The sequence below is a fragment of the Paroedura picta genome, chromosome 8 (genome assembly GCF_049243985.1).
Source record: "Paroedura picta isolate Pp20150507F chromosome 8, Ppicta_v3.0, whole genome shotgun sequence".
NCBI classification, from domain to species: Eukaryota; Metazoa; Chordata; class Lepidosauria; order Squamata; family Gekkonidae; genus Paroedura; species Paroedura picta.
This window is the reverse complement of record NC_135376.1, coordinates 28,668,015-28,685,618: the sequence shown is the minus strand read 5'-3', so window position 1 is coordinate 28,685,618 and position 17,604 is coordinate 28,668,015. Positions and strand designations below refer to the sequence as shown.

Sequence of the window (17,604 nt, the reverse complement as noted above, 5' to 3'; positions counted from 1 at the left end):
CTCCTCCTTGTCTATGATGTCAGTAGCTGCATAAAGTTCCTTGTACAGCTGTGCTATGCAGGGACAGAGGGCTAGTGGAACCAGCACAGCAGTACTGATAAGAGCAGAATTGACACAAAAATCCATCATGCCAGTGTTGATTATGTGGAATCCATTTGCCTGCTGCTAACTCATAGTATTGGCCCTTCATTGGATAGCCTATGTCCCTTCACTAATATCCTTTGGAACCCACTAAGTGACCTTTGGCCAGTTACGTCTCACAGTAATGTAAACAATGTCAATAATAAACATAGCTAAAACTAGGAGGAAGATAAAGGTAGGTGGTTTGGTGGGTAAGTAGGAGAGAAGAAAGCAGACAAACTTGAGAGGGGAGGAGGAAAAGAGAAAGCAGAAAGGGGAGGGAGGCGGAAGTACAGGAGGAAGTGAGGTATGCCCAAGACCTTATCATGTACCCGGGTCTAACCCAGTGGCCAACATCTTGCAACTGGGACTAGCCAACAACTAGCACCATGTTTTTCTTTGGTTGAGGCCACTGGGGGAGGAAAGGCTGAAGATGAGCAGACATATTGGTTGGTGGGTTGGAACATTAAAAAGGTATTGACTTACTATTTACATGACTTCCTGGTTGTTATTGAGCTCTCACTAAGTTTTAATAAATGTTCATGACCATAATTTTTAGAAATAAATTATTTTATTTATATATAGAGATTTTGTTTATTTTTAAAGGAAACCATTGCCACAAACTGTGAAAGCTGGAGAACTAGAAAAAATTATCAGCCGCTGTCAAGTCTGCATGAGGAGATCAAATTGAAACAAGTGTGAATGGAGAACTTAACGCTGTGGCTCAAATCCACCCTGCAACAGCAAATGAAATCCAGAATATTTTCTGAACTTGTTAATAATGTTTTCACTGAAAACTGAACTGTATTTGTACTTGAAAATGCCAATGCTGTGTGTTATAATGAAAAAGTGCAATATTTTAACTATTTTATTTCAGATGAAATGCAAAGTACTTTCTCAAAGTAAATTGTTTGTGCTGGCAGTGCCACAGGTTTTTCTCTTTCTGAACTAGGTCATGCCCAAGGCCACTTCGGTTATGAATTAAGGGGCATCAGGCTGTTATCTGGAAAACAGAACTGCCATCTTGGGGTGATGGTTTTCCATTGGAAACAGAGAAATGTTGGTAGCAGTGCTTTACACCAGTGTTGTCAAAACAGATATTACTTAAACTGTATCACAGGGAACTGTAGAAAAACAGCAAAAAAAACATGACACTACATGAAGCCTTTTGACATTTCTTCAAATGTGTCATCTTCACCGGTTGTTTCCTTCTGTACCTGAGTATATGGAATAGTAACATTTCTGCATCAGTGAACTGGCCATGCTTCTTGACTAATTAGAAATGCAGACTTACAATACAAACTTGGTTTTTAGTTCCACAAGAGCAGTACATATCGTTTGCATATAGTCAAATCATTAGGCTTCTGAGTCTTGCTGATCTAGGCCTGAAAGATGAAAGAAGAAGAAGAGTTGGTTCTTATATGCCGCTTTTCACTAGCCAAAGGAGGCTCAAAGCAGCTCACAGTTGCCTTCCCATTCCTCTCCCCACAACAGACACCCTGTGGGGTGGGTGAGGCTGAGAGAGCGCTGATATCACTGCTCGGTCAGAACAGCTTTATCAGTGCTGTGGCGAGCCCAAGGTCACCCAGCTGGTTGCATGTGGGGGAGTGCATGCCAGATTAGAAGTCCGCACTCCTAACCACTACACCAAACTGGCTTTGAAAGTATTGAGAAAAGTGATAGTTGAAAACTTCATTTTATTTCCAGCTGTCTTTTTGTCTTTATGGAGATAAAACTATGGCAGGCTTGTAAATGACCCTCCCCTGTTTAACACCTGGCAGCTGTGGCAAGTTAGATCAACACAGAAAACTTTTTAAAAGCTACAAAACAACTGGTTCTCTTTTGTTTGCTGATGTAGCAGTATAACAGCTGAGACTGTCATAGTGGTTGTGATTTTGTAGATGTATTTGCAAAGCAGGAATGTACCAAAAACGTGCATAGCATTTAGATAGATTATACAATAATTGTTCAGTCAAAGGACCAACATCATGAAGCTGTCTCTGAGTCAGCTAAGTTCAGTACCATCTACTCCCAGGGGCAGCACTTCTGCAGGATCTCAGGAAGAGATTTTTCACATCACTTAGTATCTGATCCTTTTGCCTGGAGCTGCTGGAGATAGACCCTTGCATTGGATTCAGCACTCATTCTCTTGTGCATTGTATCTCTGTCAGTGCATTGAATGCAAAGACCATTGTTACTCACCTCTATTAAACTAACAATTATCTACACATTCAGGTTTTGGTGACTTAAACAGTGGTTGGAGGAATTGGTTGAATGTAATGATATTTTATTCTGTGAAATCAAAGCAGCCAACCAGAGTATCATTTGGGCAGAATTTCAAGTAATTGTATCTTGAAAAGATTTGTGCTAGAACATTCAATTTAGTTAAGTCCTATGCCCCACATATGCTAATTTGTATCCAGATGTGAATGGAAATCATATTGAGTTTGATGGATAAATCTATTGAGTGATCTAAATACCAGTCTGGAGCCTGTAGTTGTAAACAACAAAACATGCTGTCAGCTGCATCAGGGCCTTTATACAGAAACATAAGCTCTGTTTATATTTTAAAGCTACAGATGAACCATTTTTATACGTTCATTACTTTTGATACCTGCAGAACTGTCTTATTGTAATAATCAGCCATAAAAAGTCTCACTAATACATAATTTTGCACCTGAATGATTCTAAATATAGGATTCACAGATCCACTGAACTGCCAACTTTGCCTTGTTCCTAGTATATTTTTGCAAGTAAATTATCTTTGTAAAGAAAATTTAAGTGTCTATTTACTACTGACTTTTTAAAAAAACTTAAGGTCCCCACCCCACTTAAATATATTATTCCAAACCAGTCTGATGCTAAGACATGTTGCACTGGCCAATCAGCACTTCTAGTAAGGTGCCAACCATTAGAAAAGACAAATTAGTACAGGAATGTTAACATTTGTACTATGAACCAATATACCAACTGAAAGGCTTATAGACTGTCATAGAAAATAAAACATTGTTATCCTCAGACAAATGTATTCACCCCTTTCATATATTAAAATTCTTTATATTCCTTTTCTGGGAAGGATCTAAAAAGGATAAGATAACTACAACCCCATGTAGCCCATGCTTACAGTAATCTTTGTTTTTCTTAACAGTATTTTTTGTATTGTACAGAACATAAGAACAGGTAAATTCTCAGGACGCAGGCATTTTGTGCTAGATGAAGATAAACATGTGTGAAGCTGCATAAGATGTAGGGGCTTCTGTGAGTAGTGGAATGAACAGCATAGCCAACCAGGAATATTTGTGCAGCAGTGTAATCCTGAGCACAGTTGCAGAAGCACCCTGAACAGAATTGCTCATGCTAGCCGGGCTTGGAAGCTAAGCAGGATTTACCCAGGCTAGTATTTGGATATGAGATCTCCAAGGAATACTAGAGTTGTGACACAAAGGCAGGCAATGACGAACCCCTCTGACTGTCCCTTGCCTTGAAAATCCCACGAGGCCACCGTAAGTCAACTGTGACGTGATAGCAAAAAATAAACAGCAGCAGCTGAATAAGTTTATTGTCATGGTATCTGTTGCCATAGTTAATGTCAGTCCTAAAATAACTAGCAGGAGAGAGTGACTCAGATTTTCCCCACTGTTGAGATTGCTACTTGTTTGTCTTCACTGTGGTTGAGTAAGGTTTCATATTGCACTTAATTTTTTCATCTTTCTCATTAAGGCTCCGTGTAAGAAATTCTGTGATTATTTACATTTCTACTGTTTGCAGGGACTTTGCAGCATTTATGAAGACGTTTTCCATGAGCTACGACAGATCCATCAAATTTCAACAGTAAACTCAGAACTGAACTCATCATAATTTTGACATAGCTGTCACATGAACTAGGAACAGGGGAAATCTGTTCTTCTGGTTTGCAGAAAAACTAGATTTCCACAGCATTGACTGGCTGGTTTCTGTGCCGATCCAGAAATCACTGTGACCATTTTCAGAGCATGGTTTGGGCAGTGCCATTAGCCTTATGGCTAACTCGCTTCCCTCATGCAGTTTTTTTGTTTTAATGCTGCAGTCCTTGAGGAAACATGAGAAATGATCTTTTGGAAATGGAAAAACAATTTTAATAAAAGTGAATGTATCACAGAAATTTTTGTTTGTCTCCAAAACGATTACAACATACTACAACAACTGGAACTAGGGTAACTGCATAGGACTGCTATAGGGCTGCAATCATTTTATTTATTTGCTTAATTAGCTGCCTTTCTCCCTCGCAGAATTCAAAGCAGCTTATGGCATTAATAAAATATTATTTGAAAACAACTATTAAAATCAGTTTAGGAACTCCAATTAGGATTGTAATCAATCAAAATGCAGCCCTAAAAAAAATTGTGTTCAACATCCACCTGAAGGTCGACAAGGAGGGGTCCAGGCACACCTCACTGGCAAGGTTGTTCCTTAGTGGTGGGGTTGCCACAGACAAGTTCCACTCTTCTGTTCCCACCGAACATGCATCTTTAGTTGGTGGGAGAGCCAGGAGGGCCTCCCCCTGCAAACTTAATCCCATACAAAAAAGTATGGGAGAAGATGGTCCTTTGGATACTCCTTTCCTAAGCCATGAAGGACTTCAAAGGACAAAGCTGCCACCTTAACTTGGGCTCCAGAGCTGATCTGTATCCAAATGAACACATCAGCTAGAGCTGGGCAAATGCCCCCCAAGCCACTGCAGTCACCTGGTTTTCAAAGGTGACTGACTACTGTGTTGAGCAGCACACTCAAGGTGTGAACCTGGCTTTTCAAGGGGAGTATAACCCCATCCAGACACGAGAGTTCTGAAGTCCCTGGTCTGCCTTTCTACCAACTCAGAGAGCCTTTGTCTTGTTAGGATTAAGTGTTGGCTTTTTCACCCTCATCCAGCTCATTACTAATTCCAAGCACCAGTTCACAATATTAACAGCCTCCTTGGAATTAGGTGGAAAATAAAGAACTGGGTATCATCCACATACTGGTGATATCATGGCCCTTACTTCTTAATTACCTCTTCCAGTGGCTTCAAATGGCTATTGCCATTTGAAGCATGGGAGATAAAATGAAACCCTGTGGCCCACCACTGGCTAATGCCATGGGGTGGAGCATGAATCCCTCAACACTCTTTTCTAAGACTTATATGATTCAAACCGTCATCAATATTATGCTCCTTCATCCCAATGCTGAGAGGTGGCTCAGTAGGATACTGTGGTCAATAGTATCAAAGACCTCTGAGAGATCAACAGAACTGATACATCCCCCCCCCCCCGTTAGTTCTCAATACAGGTCATCAACCAGGGTGACCAAAGCAACCTTTTGTTCAAACCCTGCGTATAAACATTTAACTGAATATATGTTTGACTAAACACAACTGCCCATACTTATGCATGCATTGGACTGGACTATAAGCTATAATATAGGAACTCTCCATTTTCCTTTCTGCCATTAACCCACTAGGTTACTTAAGGAAAGTAGGGTTGCCAGTATCCATGGATCTATAGACTACATAGATCAGAACCACTGACTGGAGGGCATAGTAGAGTTGTTGGGTAGACTCTGTTTCTCTGCTTACCTTCCCTAGGTACTGCCCCCAAATCTCCAGAAATGTTCCCAGTTGAAGCTAACAGTCCAATAGGCAAGCCATACTTCTCTCTCAGTCATCATCTGCAATATGGGGACAATAACACGGACTTGCAGAGTTGTTCTTAGGATTATAAAATAATGTAAGAAGTCAGTGGAAATTCTGCAGAAATGCAATTTCTCCAGAAATTTCACAACCTAGGTCTGCAATCCTACACCCTCCCTCCCAACCCCTCGCTGGTGGCCGGGAAGATTTGGCAATCCTAGCTGGCATCCAATAAACTACCCGCAGGAAGTTTTATAAGAGGTCAAATCTCCCTCCTTTCATATGGACACCAGGGGTAGGCGTTTAATGTGGCACAGTAAAAGGCAAATAGCGTTAATCAACACTCACTAAGCAGCTAAAGAAAGCGCAAGCCAGAAAAATAGTTCAGGTTGCCTCTTCTGCTTTATTTCCGAATCTATTGGCCGGAACGGAAGAAACGGTTTCGGCTCGACCAAAGAACGGCCCTGTTTCCGCGATAAAGATGGCCGCCACGCCTTCCGCCCTTCTTCGGCCACGTGACCCGGGCACAGCGTGCTTCTAGCTACCGGTTACGGTGGCTCAATGGGGGCAACCCTAGTCGTTTGTTTTCTTTTTGTCCCGGAGTTGTGTCGATAAGGCGCTCGGCGCGGTGGTTTGTGCCCCGCCAACGGCTCCGGACAGAAGCAGACGAGGCGGAGCCCTCCGGGCCGGAGCCGATCCCCGGGGAAAGAGGCAGCCGCCTTTCCGGTGGCCTCCGGGTGAGAGCTGGCGGGGTCTGTGGGTCTGGGCCTTCTCCTCCCACCACCACCACCACCACCACTACAGCAGGCGGGGGCGACCGAGCGGGAAAAGAAGTGGCGGCGACCCCCTCCCTTCCTCCCCCCCCACCCCCCCGGCTGCCGCCTCGGCCCTGCCTTCCCCCTGCCCCGCGACGCCCGCCGTTGTGCCGCCCTTTCCTGAGGGGTCCGCTGGAGCCGCGGCTTCAGCCCCGCGTCTGCCTCCGTCTCCTCCCCGCGCCCCGTTCGCCTGCCACAGCCCCTGGTGTGTCTCCCTGCGGGCCCGGCTGCCCGATGTGTTGGACCCCACTTTTCTCCCCAGTGGGGGCCCAGGCGTGACTCTTTCCCCCTTAATGTGGGCCGGGCAGGGAATGGCTCAGAGGTGCAGCAGTTGCTCTGCCTGCAAACTGTCCCGGGTTGCACATAGGGGTGCCAACTCTGAGATGGGCAATTCTGGAAATTTGGGAGGTGGAGTTTGAGATTGGGGAAAGGGAGGGGTCTCACTGGGGTTTACTGCAGTTGAGTCCATCCTCCAAAGCAACAATATTTTCTTCAGGAAACCTGTTGGCAAGAGATCACTTAAATGTTAGGAGTGCCCCAGGCCCCGCCTGGAGGATAACTGTACTAGGTTCCGTCTCCGTCTCCAGGATCTCTCTTCGGGTGGTTGGTCATGACATTCACTTGGACAGCTACTGCTAGTCAGAATAGACCATACAGACTTTAATAGGTATCAGCGGTGTGATCCTGCATGCAAACACATCTATTGGTAAGAGAAAAATAGACCAGGGACCCTAGATTCAGTCCTTGGCATCTCTGTTTAAAAGGATAGAGTAGTTGTCAATCTAGACCTCTATCTGAAATCCTGTAGAGCTGCTTCCCAGCAGAGTATACAGGGCTGACCTTGGTAGACCACTGCCATGACTCAGTAGACACATGGCCCTGTGAATGTGCACAAGATCACAGATGAGATTTTTTTTGTACATGTGTTGAGATTTTTGTGTAACATCCAGTGTGTCTACAGCTGAATGTGCTAGTTAAACACAAATATTGATCTAAGTTCTCATTTTTATTTTTGAATTAATGTTCTTTTGCTTTTTCTTGTGACCAGGTATATGCATATAGGGCAGCTTGATCCCCGTGAGAATATGCTGCCGCATGCAGAGTTGAGTGCTTGGTCTATAAACACTGCAGCAGCTTCTATTATTATATCTACGGTGCTTCCGTGCCAGCCCAGCAGCTGCATATAGAACCAGTTGGGCATAGGCACACAGTTAGGGAATACACGTTGGCAAGCCTTTTCCTCTGTAGTAAAGTGGTTGAGTGAGGACCATAATCCCTGGGTTATTTGTTGCTGATTTTGCCATAAAGTTGGCTCAGCCTCCCACTCCTGGCCCAGTATGTTCCAATTCTGTCACCAGGTTAGCTATTGTTTGCACCAGAACTGCTTCCAACAAGGCTAGTTTTTCTCATATGTATTTTTTCATCTGACAACCCTGATGGCCATCTTTAGTCACACTAGCCGCATTTTTCTGCATAAGTATTTGTTTGGTAGACTATGACTAGGCAGTTTTGGTTTCAGGGATTTGATATCTTTTGGCATTTCCTGTTCATGCAGCCCAGACCTAAGTGTGCTTCATCTTGCCTTGCCTTGCCTTCCTCCACCCCTCTGTGGTATGCACATATATATTGCTTTGAGAGCTCTATGAAGGCTAGGGAATATGCTCCCCTGGCTGGTAACCCTTGTGACAGCAGTTCACAGTTGCCCTGGCTATATTATCCTTTATTCACATGTCTTCCTTTGCCCTTAAGAAAGCAATTGCTGACCAATGCCTTCATTGTTTTGTTCTTCAGCCCTGAGGTTGCAAAAAAAATCATACGGGTAGTTGTGTGTTGTACCCCCAACACACCACTGCTTCAGGTCTGAGGAAAGCTCACACCTTGAATAAAACTTTGTTGGTCTTAAATGTGCCTTTGGACTCGCATTTTGTTCTGCACAACTGCTTCAGTCACTCATTGGGGTATTCTAGTCCACCACAGGCTGAAATGGTCACATTCCCTCTCTTAATCAGCTTGCCCCGCAATCTAAGATCAAAGAATTTACATGCCCATTTATTTTGGACTTTCATAAGCACAGGGTTTTTTGTGATCATTGTTTAAATTGTGGACAGTTTGTCAACTGGCTGCTCTGTGTCTTCAAGAGCACTATGAATGAAATCACCTCTCTTTCAAAATCAGAATCCGGGACTTCCAAAGGCAGTGGGCACCTTTGAATCCATAAACATGTACTATTTGGAAACTATTTAGCATATTCCTGTTAAGTTGCCACTACATAATAGATTCATAGATTTCAAATGCCTTAGGTAAAAAAGTGAAGTGATATGCCTAATGTTGCTCTTGTTTTTTTCCCTTACAGCTTGAAAAGCAGTTGTCATGCTGTCTTATGTACAAAAGTTCCACTGTTTAGGGAGACTGTTATATAACTTAAACAGTGCTGCAGTGTAGTAACATTTGATTAAAACCTTGCAAGCAAACACCAAAATGAACAAGCGATCGAGCAGTGACATTCCTTTAGGAAGGTTAGTGGAAGCCTTAGAGTTGAGCTTGTGCTTGTAGTAGTGAGTAGAGAATGTCTGTAGATTCTAACATAATTAAATTGTTATGTAAATTGGTCTCTGGCCAGACTATCCATTGTTGTTCCTCTATATATTTATGAAACAACCTAGGGGGTGGGACATGTCCAGCTGTCTAAGTTGGAATAGGGCCAATCAGGGTGCAGCCAGCTTTGCCCTGATTGGCTCTGTACCTGGAGCTCTTGCCCTCCGTCCCTGGACTCTAGCCTCTTTGCTCTCAGACGCCTCAGTGCCTGGAGCCAGCAGCAGGTGAGAGGGCCCTGGGCAAAGCGTTGTGGTGGAGGGAATGCTAAGGAGGGCCTCCCAGCCCCGCCTGGCTGCTGCCCAAAGCCACCTTAAGCTGTCTGGCTAGAGGCCAGGGGAGGGGGCCCTTTCAAGGCCCGTTTTTAGGAATGGGGGCTTTGAAGCTAGTTCCTAAATAAAATCCTTTCTTTTGAACTTAAAATTGAATAAAATTTTGTATAACTCCACAGGGCTAAAAAGCTAGTTGCCCAATATTGTAGTAGCTTTAAAATGTTGGCAATTTTTCCATCCTTGTTAATGGTTGGTAAAAACCAAAAAACAAAAACAAAAAACGATTGCCGTTCTGTTTACAAAAGCCAGACAGTGAATATTTTTTCCTACTCTGTCATGTCCTGTGAGCATGAAACAAAACATTTGATGTGTTGTGGTTTAGAGCTGTGTAGGATGAAGATGCTTTCCCAGAGTCTCCAAAGGCCAGTAAGGTTTGACATCCAATTGTTGTCCAAGGTTACATTTATACCTTGGTGCGTGGAATAAAAAGAATGGTGCTAGATTTTGGGATACTGTTGAGGTAAAAGGGAACAGTGACTTGTACTCCCAGTTCTTGCTTGTTTCCTCTTTGCAAGAATTCCTCAAAGAGTATACTGTGCCTAGACATATACTGAACTACCAGGTATCTTTCAGTAGACAGAACCTTGCTACTGACAGACAAATGAAATGTCAGGTATTAGGCTAGTTTGAAATGTTTCAGTCTTGATTATCCAAATATTTTTTAAAATGTATTACATTTATATACCGCCGCTCCCAGCAAGCTGGCTCGTGGTGGATCACATCATATAAAAAAATCCCATAACATTTCCAAATATTTCAACATTTCTAACATTCCTTATTTTAGATATTTTCAGTGCAGTTTTCTTGAGGACATTTTATATGATGATGGATCTGGTAAACAGGCTGATGGCAAATTAATACATACTGGCAAATAAAGTGCCTAATCCTCTGATATCAAGATCAGTGTTCAGATGTCAGTGCTAAACTTCAACAGATCTTATGTTACGTTCACAACCTACTTCTGAAATAATGAGGTTACAAAGATAACATTATTGTGAAGATTTTCTAGCACTTTGCCTAGAGAGGAGCAAAAAATAGGCCCATCCAGCACTGGTATTATTCCCAAGAATACTGAACTTGGTCTAATTCAGCCAGGTACACTTTAAGCAAGTCATATCCAGGGTAATGATACAAATTAATGAGATGTTACTTGTTAAGAATCTTGGTTTACAATTAATTAGTGGGTATCAATTCTTTTTTTTTAAACGTAAATAGTGCACGATTGAAATCAGTTTGCCTTCACCGGTGACAAAACATGAATTAGGTTAACCATGGTTTAATAGTTTCAGAGTATAGCTGTTTTGGTTTGCTGTTGAACACCTAGATTTGAGTCTAGTAGTACCTTAGAGCAGTGGTCCCCAACCCCCAGTCCGGAGACCGGTACCGTTCCGTGGATCAGTCGGTACCGGGCCGTGGCTCCTCCTCCCTGGCTGCTGCCTTGGGGGCTGCCCTGCCACTCTGCCGCCAGCTCAACATTGGTGCCCTCCAGCAGCCGCCATGGCTGGGGCTCCCGCTCAACGTGGCAGTGTGCAGATGCTGCTGGCAGCGCCCCCCAGTGGGCGGCGGGAAGTCAGTGGCACCGGCAGGAAAACAGGTGGAGGAGGGGCTCAGGCAGCGGTGATGTCCCTCGGCAAAAGACTAACCCCCCGGGCCTCATTAAGATTGTCAAGCGTTGACCAGTCCCCGGTGATAAAAAGCGCCTTAGAGATCAACAAGATTTTCAGAGTATGATCTTGCAAGTCAACTCTCCCTTCATCAGGGGAAAGGAGCTTTGACTCTCAAAAGCTCATGCCCCGAAAATCTTGTTGATCTCTAAGATGCTACTGGACTTCAACCTGCATGGTTCAGTAGTGAAACTTGTATGTTTGTTGAGCTATGTGACTGTTTAGCAGGAAGTACCTGTCGCTGTTTCGTTTGATTGGCTTGGCAAGAAGACCACATACGCTAAGTGTTGTTCCAGTTGGCATAGGTGGCATGAATGATGTGCAGAACGAAATTTGCACCTGTTTTGTACCCTATCACTTAAGATTAGCACTAGTCTGTAGAAGTTAAGTGGACAACTTTGTTCTTGGCACTTAATATATAAATATAAATAAATAAAAAATACGGCAGCTTTTTTGTTGCTAAAGTGCTAAATTGCACAAAGCACATTCTGAACATATGGGTATGTCAGGTTAATTGCAATTTAGTCTTGTTTCACCCTGACTTTCTGTAGATAATGTCTACAATAGTTTTCTGACACTGTTGCAAATAGGTGTGAGTGAAACTGGGCGGGAGGGAGAGAAGAAGCCTTCTTTTCAGTTATTCAGGTCAGAATGTATGCCAGAGCTTTATCTAAACGCAAGCTCTTATATACTCTGATTTGTCATACTTACAGAGTTGTACCCTGTTCCATATGCCTGATACAATTATCCCAGTTGAGCATACACAACAATTTATATTTATTTTTCATCTGCTCATAGTAATTCTTTGTGCTAGGCTTCTAAAGAAAGAGGATATGAACCTTGCCTGTGCAAGAAGAGATTTCAGTAATTAAAGGAAGCAGCAACCTGAATTTTAATCTGCATGTAAAATTACAGGGAATATTTTAGTGGCCCCATTTTACTACACATCTTTACACAATGGTTGGTGCTTTGGAAAAAAAGAAAAATCTGCTAAATTAGTGAAAAACTTTTGTGTATGTGTGCCAAGAATACAAGAAGCCAATGCATTACTCTTTACTGTAGCGGGATAATTTGAGTTGTTTTGTTTCATGTCAGGATGAGTGCAGCAGCGTTCCCATCTCCAGCTGCTGAGATGGCAGAAATGAATCGAATTCAGTATGAAATTGAGTACACTGAAGGGATCAACCAGAGAATGAGAGTTCCAGAAAAACTCAAGGTAGCTCCACCAAATGCGGATCTTGAGCAGAGTGTTGCTGACGGAGGGCTTCCCAATGCCAGTGTGACAATGCAGGTGCCAGAGCGGATTGTAGTGGCAGGTACGTTTACCTTTGGGTGACAGGTATTGCTAAAGTATTGTCAAATTCTGACTTTCTCCATGTTCCTATCTAGTGTAACAAACATGGCTGTTCTGAAACAGTATCTGCAATCAGGCAAAGACCTACATGCAGAGATTCTTAAAGTGAATCAATCTAGAACTAAAGTGCTTCCAGTGGAAAGACAGCTAAGGACTTATGAGAACTGTATTGGTTGTTTGTTCCTTTATTTCGGAATGCCTGAAACTAGTGATCCATCTGTCTTTCCATGGGATTGATTTGATACTGATATGCATGAAAGGTTTTGTAAAATATAGTTGGGCAGACTTCCAAAAATGGCATGTGGTGTAGTCCTGCAGTTTGCAGTCCTCTGTAGATAACCAGAACTGAAATGCTAACATCTACTGTGACCCCCCTACTAAGGATTCCCCCTGACTATAATGTAGTTCCAGTAAATCTGACAATGGGATCAACATTCTGCCAGATGAGATCAGAACCCTGCAGAACCTTAAACATTTCCATAGGGCCTGTTCTACCAGGCCTATGATTGAGGCCTGAAAAGAAATCTGAATCTGCTGTCTTCCCTATCAGAATCCACCAAACTAAACTGCAATTAAAGAGTTATTTGTATGACCCCCCCCTTCCCCCCCCCATATAATACAGAAAGCTTGGTCAATTCAGTTACTAATTCTTTTGCTTTTAATGTTTTAAAACCTAATTTAACTTAAATTTCTATTTTTGTATCTGTAACTCTTATATATGTAATTTTATTTCCGTTGTAATCCGCCTTGAGTCCTTGGAGAGAAAGTGGAAAAGATATAAATAAATACATTTAACTGTCAAATTTTAGCCTGTATTGCACTTGTTGGTGTTGAGATAGCCGAATACTAACAGCAAGTAAGGGTTTATCTAACGCTTTGTTCTGTTGCGATTATGTCAAGAAAAAACATTTTAGATACAAAATGTTGTATTATGTATAGGAACTGTAGAGTGCTTTTACAGTAGTAAACTTCTCCAGATTTATTCCGGGACACACTCATTGGCTTTGCGTAAGATGCAGTGATAGTGTGCAAAGTACTTTATAATTTCAGGTGAGGCCCAGTGAATTCCTACCTGAAGTGGGATCTGAACTTCAACTTGTACAAGTCCAGCTCCAGCAAGCTACCCACTAAACCAGGGGTAGTTAAACTGCGGCCCTCCAGATGTCCATGCACTACAATTCCCAGCAGCCCCTGCCAGCATTTGCTGGCAGGGGCTCCTGGGAATTGTAGCCCATGGACATCTGGAGGGCCACAGTTTGACTACCCCTGCACTAAACCATAGTTAATAAATGAAGTGTTTTAATGTCCCTGGTTTTTAATGTCTTGCTGTTGTTGCAGGCAACAGTGAAGACATTCCATTTTCCAGACCCGCAGATCTAGATGTTCTCCAATCAACCCCGTTCAAGCCTTTATCACTGAAAACGCCTCCCCGTGTTATCTCGCTCAGTGAACGACCGCTAGATTTCCTGGATCTGGAAAGAGCTTCTGCCCAGACTCCTCAAAATGAAGAGGCTAGTATCCATTCTGTCAGGGTCCATCACATTTTGTTACAGGATTTTATTTAGCAAGGAAGTTAAAAAAAAAGCATCCGAGTATTTCCTGCACAGTGTACTCCATGTCAGATTGGTGTTGAACAGAGAATGGCTTTGTTGTGTATAATATAGTGTGTACTTAATGTGAATATTTCCTGTTATAAGGGAAAGTACACTTTTCTTAGGTTCTTTTTGTCAACTCTTGAGTGCTTGGCTACTGTAATACCATCTGGCTTTACAGTATAGGAATGGAATGACAGGAGAGCCAGGAAAGAGAAGAGGCAGTTGAGATGGGGACCATTTGAACAGTTGGATAGGACAGAAAGTGTGAAGCTAGCATCAGAGTAAGGAGTATACTTAACAGAGTATACCTAACATTCTTCCAACTAACAGTCATAAGTGTGGTGCAAATGCTAACTTTTAACCAGTAATCACAGTTTTAAACTTGAGTAGACCTTTCCAAAATAATCTGCTCTTACCGCACTTCTGTCACACTTGTAAAAATCCTGGCTTTGTGTATGTGCATCCAGAACCCTGGTGGTGGTGATTAACAGGAATCTTTTAGGAGCTGTTGGGTGTTAAGAACCACACTGAAATAGGACCCTGCTTTAAGAGGATTCTTATGGAGCCACACAAGTTGCAAAGGATTGCCTATGTATTTATAAACTTCCTGTTGTCTTCCATGTCTGGTTTTGTTCAATAACATGAAGTTACTACTCAGAAAACTCTTATTTTCAGGAATTACAGATAAGCTTCTTTTTCTTTTCTTTTTTGGTTTTGACTGAGAAAAAGATCTCAGACTGGGGATAAGGGGAGAATGATGCATTTGATGCATGGCACCTACATGAAAGTGGTCTACAGATCAGCATTAGAGGACCCTTGTTGTCAATAAGACAGATTCTAAAAGTTTGTCTGTTTCTTTTTTGTCTTCCTTTATTTTTCAGCTTCGCTCAGTTGGAAGGCTGAAAAGAGAACGTTCCATGAGTGAAAATGCAACTCGTCAAAATGGTCAATTGGTCAGAAATGAGTCAATGTGAGTAGAAATCTTCTTGACATGTGTCAAAAGTTTTGTCTGTTGCTTCTCATTTCATGCTCAGAATATACCTAACCAAGTGATGGTAAACAATATAATAGCAGAAGATTACAGTTCTCTTCTGAACGATATTAAAATCTGTATGTTAAACAAAAATGCTAGTTGGAGGTAACATTCCTGACTTTTTTTTTTGTCCTCAAAATTGTATATTGTTTAACTGCAGAATTTAGAACAAATGCTAAAATGTCCATATATTAGCAGTTGGTAGTTTCTTTAAATACGTATATGTGGCTAGTCTTATAATCAAAACATTTTGTCCACTTCTAAAAATCTCTAAAGCATCAACAGTTCATCTTAATTTAAGTACACAGCTAAGTTGTCTACTGGTTATCAATTTGGTTAGAAATATTGGGAGTCACTTAGTAAAAGTTAGCCTAGAATTTAATATACTGGTCAGATTCTGAAACCCCACCAAGGGTCTGTGTAAGCTATATAACACATGAATGTGTTTGTGTGTCATTTAAAAAAAATCTGAAGTTCTAGATAATCAGTGAAGTTTTAACTAATCAATGAAAAGCAGTGCTGCTTAATGCTTTACCCTTATTTTTTTTATGGTTTCCTCTGGTTTTTGTCTTTTTTCTGTCTGTGTATGATCCAGAATGTATGTGAAATGCTTTTAGGATATATTCTTGTAGGCTGGAATTCTATGAGTTGTGTTAGAATTCATTCTGTGTTACCTGCTTAATGTACCAACAGCTTAAAGTATCAAAGCAACTTATTCCAAATGAAAACTGTGGGGAGTTAGATACCTAATTTCCAAGCTCCTAATGTGTGAATCAAAAAAAATATACATGATGAGTATGCAGATTGTTTTTTAAATGGGGGCTCAAAACAGAACAGTGACATCGTTGGCCAGCATTTTGAGTGCCTGTACCAACCCAAATTTCCTGAAAATGGAAGAAAGGAAGCAGGAGAGAAACAAGGATGGTAGAAGAATATGTGTATATGTGAGGGGATGACTCAAAGGGGAGATCAGGTGGGGCAAACCCTAGATGACTGGATAAGGGAACGGGGAAGGGGAGAGATCACAAGGATGGGTAGGGTTGCTGACCTCCAGGTGAGGCCAAGAGATCTCTTGGGAATTACAACATCTCCAGATAGAATCAGAGTCCAGTAGCACCTTTAAGACCAACAAAGATTTATTCAGGGCTTGAGCTTTCGAGTGCAAGCACCCTTAGTCAGACTGTTTGCACTCGAAAGCTCACATCCTGAATAAATCTTTGTTGGTCTTAAAGGTGCTACTGGACTCTGATTCTATTGTGCTACCTCAGACCAACATGGCTACCCATTTGAATCGAACATCTCCAGATGACAGAGATCAGTTTCCTTAGAGGAAGATGCTGGTTTGGAGGGTGGACTCGATGGTATTATATCTAGCTCAGACCCCTCCCACTACCATCCCCAGACTCTGCCCCCAAATCTCCAGGGATTTCTCAACTTGGAGCTGGCAAACCTAAGGATGAGTGTTGGGGGGGGGGGAGTGGAGAAGAGGCCAGATGAGGGCACCAGAGGGAGAAAAGCCCTGTTGGGGAGCTGAGTAAGGGCACTGAGAAGAAGATGTAAACCTCAGGGCTTTGAATTGTTGCCAGCAATAAGAGAATGTCTGCTGGGACTCTCCTTACAGCTCTTCTCTCAGTCACAAAGAGCATGATTAATCACAAAGGCTGGACGTTACAATCTGAGGGGGCTACAAAGCTGCTCCTATCCATTGAGGGTGGCTGAATAGGTGGGAGGAGCCCTGATCTCAGGGGATAGCAAGGAGTTGCTGTGATCATCAAGGCAACTGCCCCCTCATCCCTAAGAATGGCGGCGAAGGAGGGCTCTTTCCACTGTAGCCCTTACCAAGCAGTCTACTAAGCCCTTACCAAGCAGTCTATAATCTACTAAATTTTATTGACACATTTGTAAATGCTCATTCTGCAAAGATGATTGGTGATAAGTTTCCTTGACTTTTAAGAAGGTCTTTTGTTAGCAAGCTAACGGACTTATTCAATTTCCAAACTATACATTTTAGACAGTGCAAGAAATGTGTGCACTCTTTCTCTTCCTCTCCTTATTTCCTCTGACATAGACTTCTTATGAGATCCAAAAGAGGCTCTCCAGCTGCTTGTAGCCACCATTAGGCTGGTGGTCCCTCCTGGGGCACTGAGGCTTCTCTATGCATGATCCTCCCTTCAAGCAGATTCTCAGATGAGCTAGATTCAAGTCCAGTAGCACCTTAGAGATCACCAAGATTTTCAGGGTATAACCTTTCAAGGCTCAAAGCTTGCTTCATCAGGTATAAGTAGGAATGGAGATTCCTGAGTCCTTGCATTTTGTCAGATGTAGACCACATCCCCTAAAGCGCTTGGATAAGATGTAAGACTTGCCTTAAGTCTCTCTGCTTCCACTTAAAGTATTTCTGCTAGTCTTACATGCACTTGATAGGAATGTGGTGACATTCCCCACTGAAATCCCA

At 42.4% G+C, this 17,604-nt stretch overlaps 2 protein-coding genes and 1 long non-coding RNA gene across 7 annotated transcripts in view; 2 read left to right on the top strand and 1 right to left on the bottom strand.

Moving 5' to 3' along the window:
• Positions 1-1,042, top strand: part of COL4A3 (collagen type IV alpha 3 chain) — an 88,410-nt gene extending 87,368 nt beyond the window's left edge. Inside the window, exon 52 of the mRNA XM_077348833.1 lies at positions 727-1,042. Coding sequence (XP_077204948.1) covers positions 727-811 — 85 coding nt within the window. The 3' untranslated portion in view covers positions 812-1,042. The remainder of the gene's footprint in view (positions 1-726) is intronic.
• LOC143843178 (uncharacterized) lies at positions 976-6,269 on the bottom strand. The gene is made up of 3 exons (XR_013233482.1): positions 6,113-6,269; positions 5,711-5,802; positions 976-1,505 (listed from the first exon to the last, which is right to left on the bottom strand). It is a non-coding gene; the product is annotated as an uncharacterized LOC143843178 (long non-coding RNA).
• Positions 6,270-6,299: 30 nt separating this feature from the next.
• The window catches only part of MFF (mitochondrial fission factor), a 32,393-nt gene continuing 21,088 nt past the window's right edge, over positions 6,300-17,604 (top strand). For 2 of the 5 annotated variants that reach the window (XM_077348850.1, XM_077348848.1), the window contains exons 1-5: positions 6,322-6,501; positions 8,933-9,095; positions 12,263-12,483; positions 13,860-14,032; positions 14,998-15,086. In XM_077348850.1, the coding sequence (XP_077204965.1) occupies positions 9,058-9,095; positions 12,263-12,483; positions 13,860-14,032; positions 14,998-15,086 (521 nt within the window). In that variant the 5' untranslated portion in view covers positions 6,322-6,501; positions 8,933-9,057. Of the gene's footprint in view, positions 6,502-8,932; positions 9,096-12,262; positions 12,484-13,859; positions 14,033-14,997; positions 15,087-17,604 lie in introns of all 5 variants that reach the window. The other 3 variants (XM_077348852.1, XM_077348853.1, XM_077348849.1) reach the window with 3 other exon arrangements.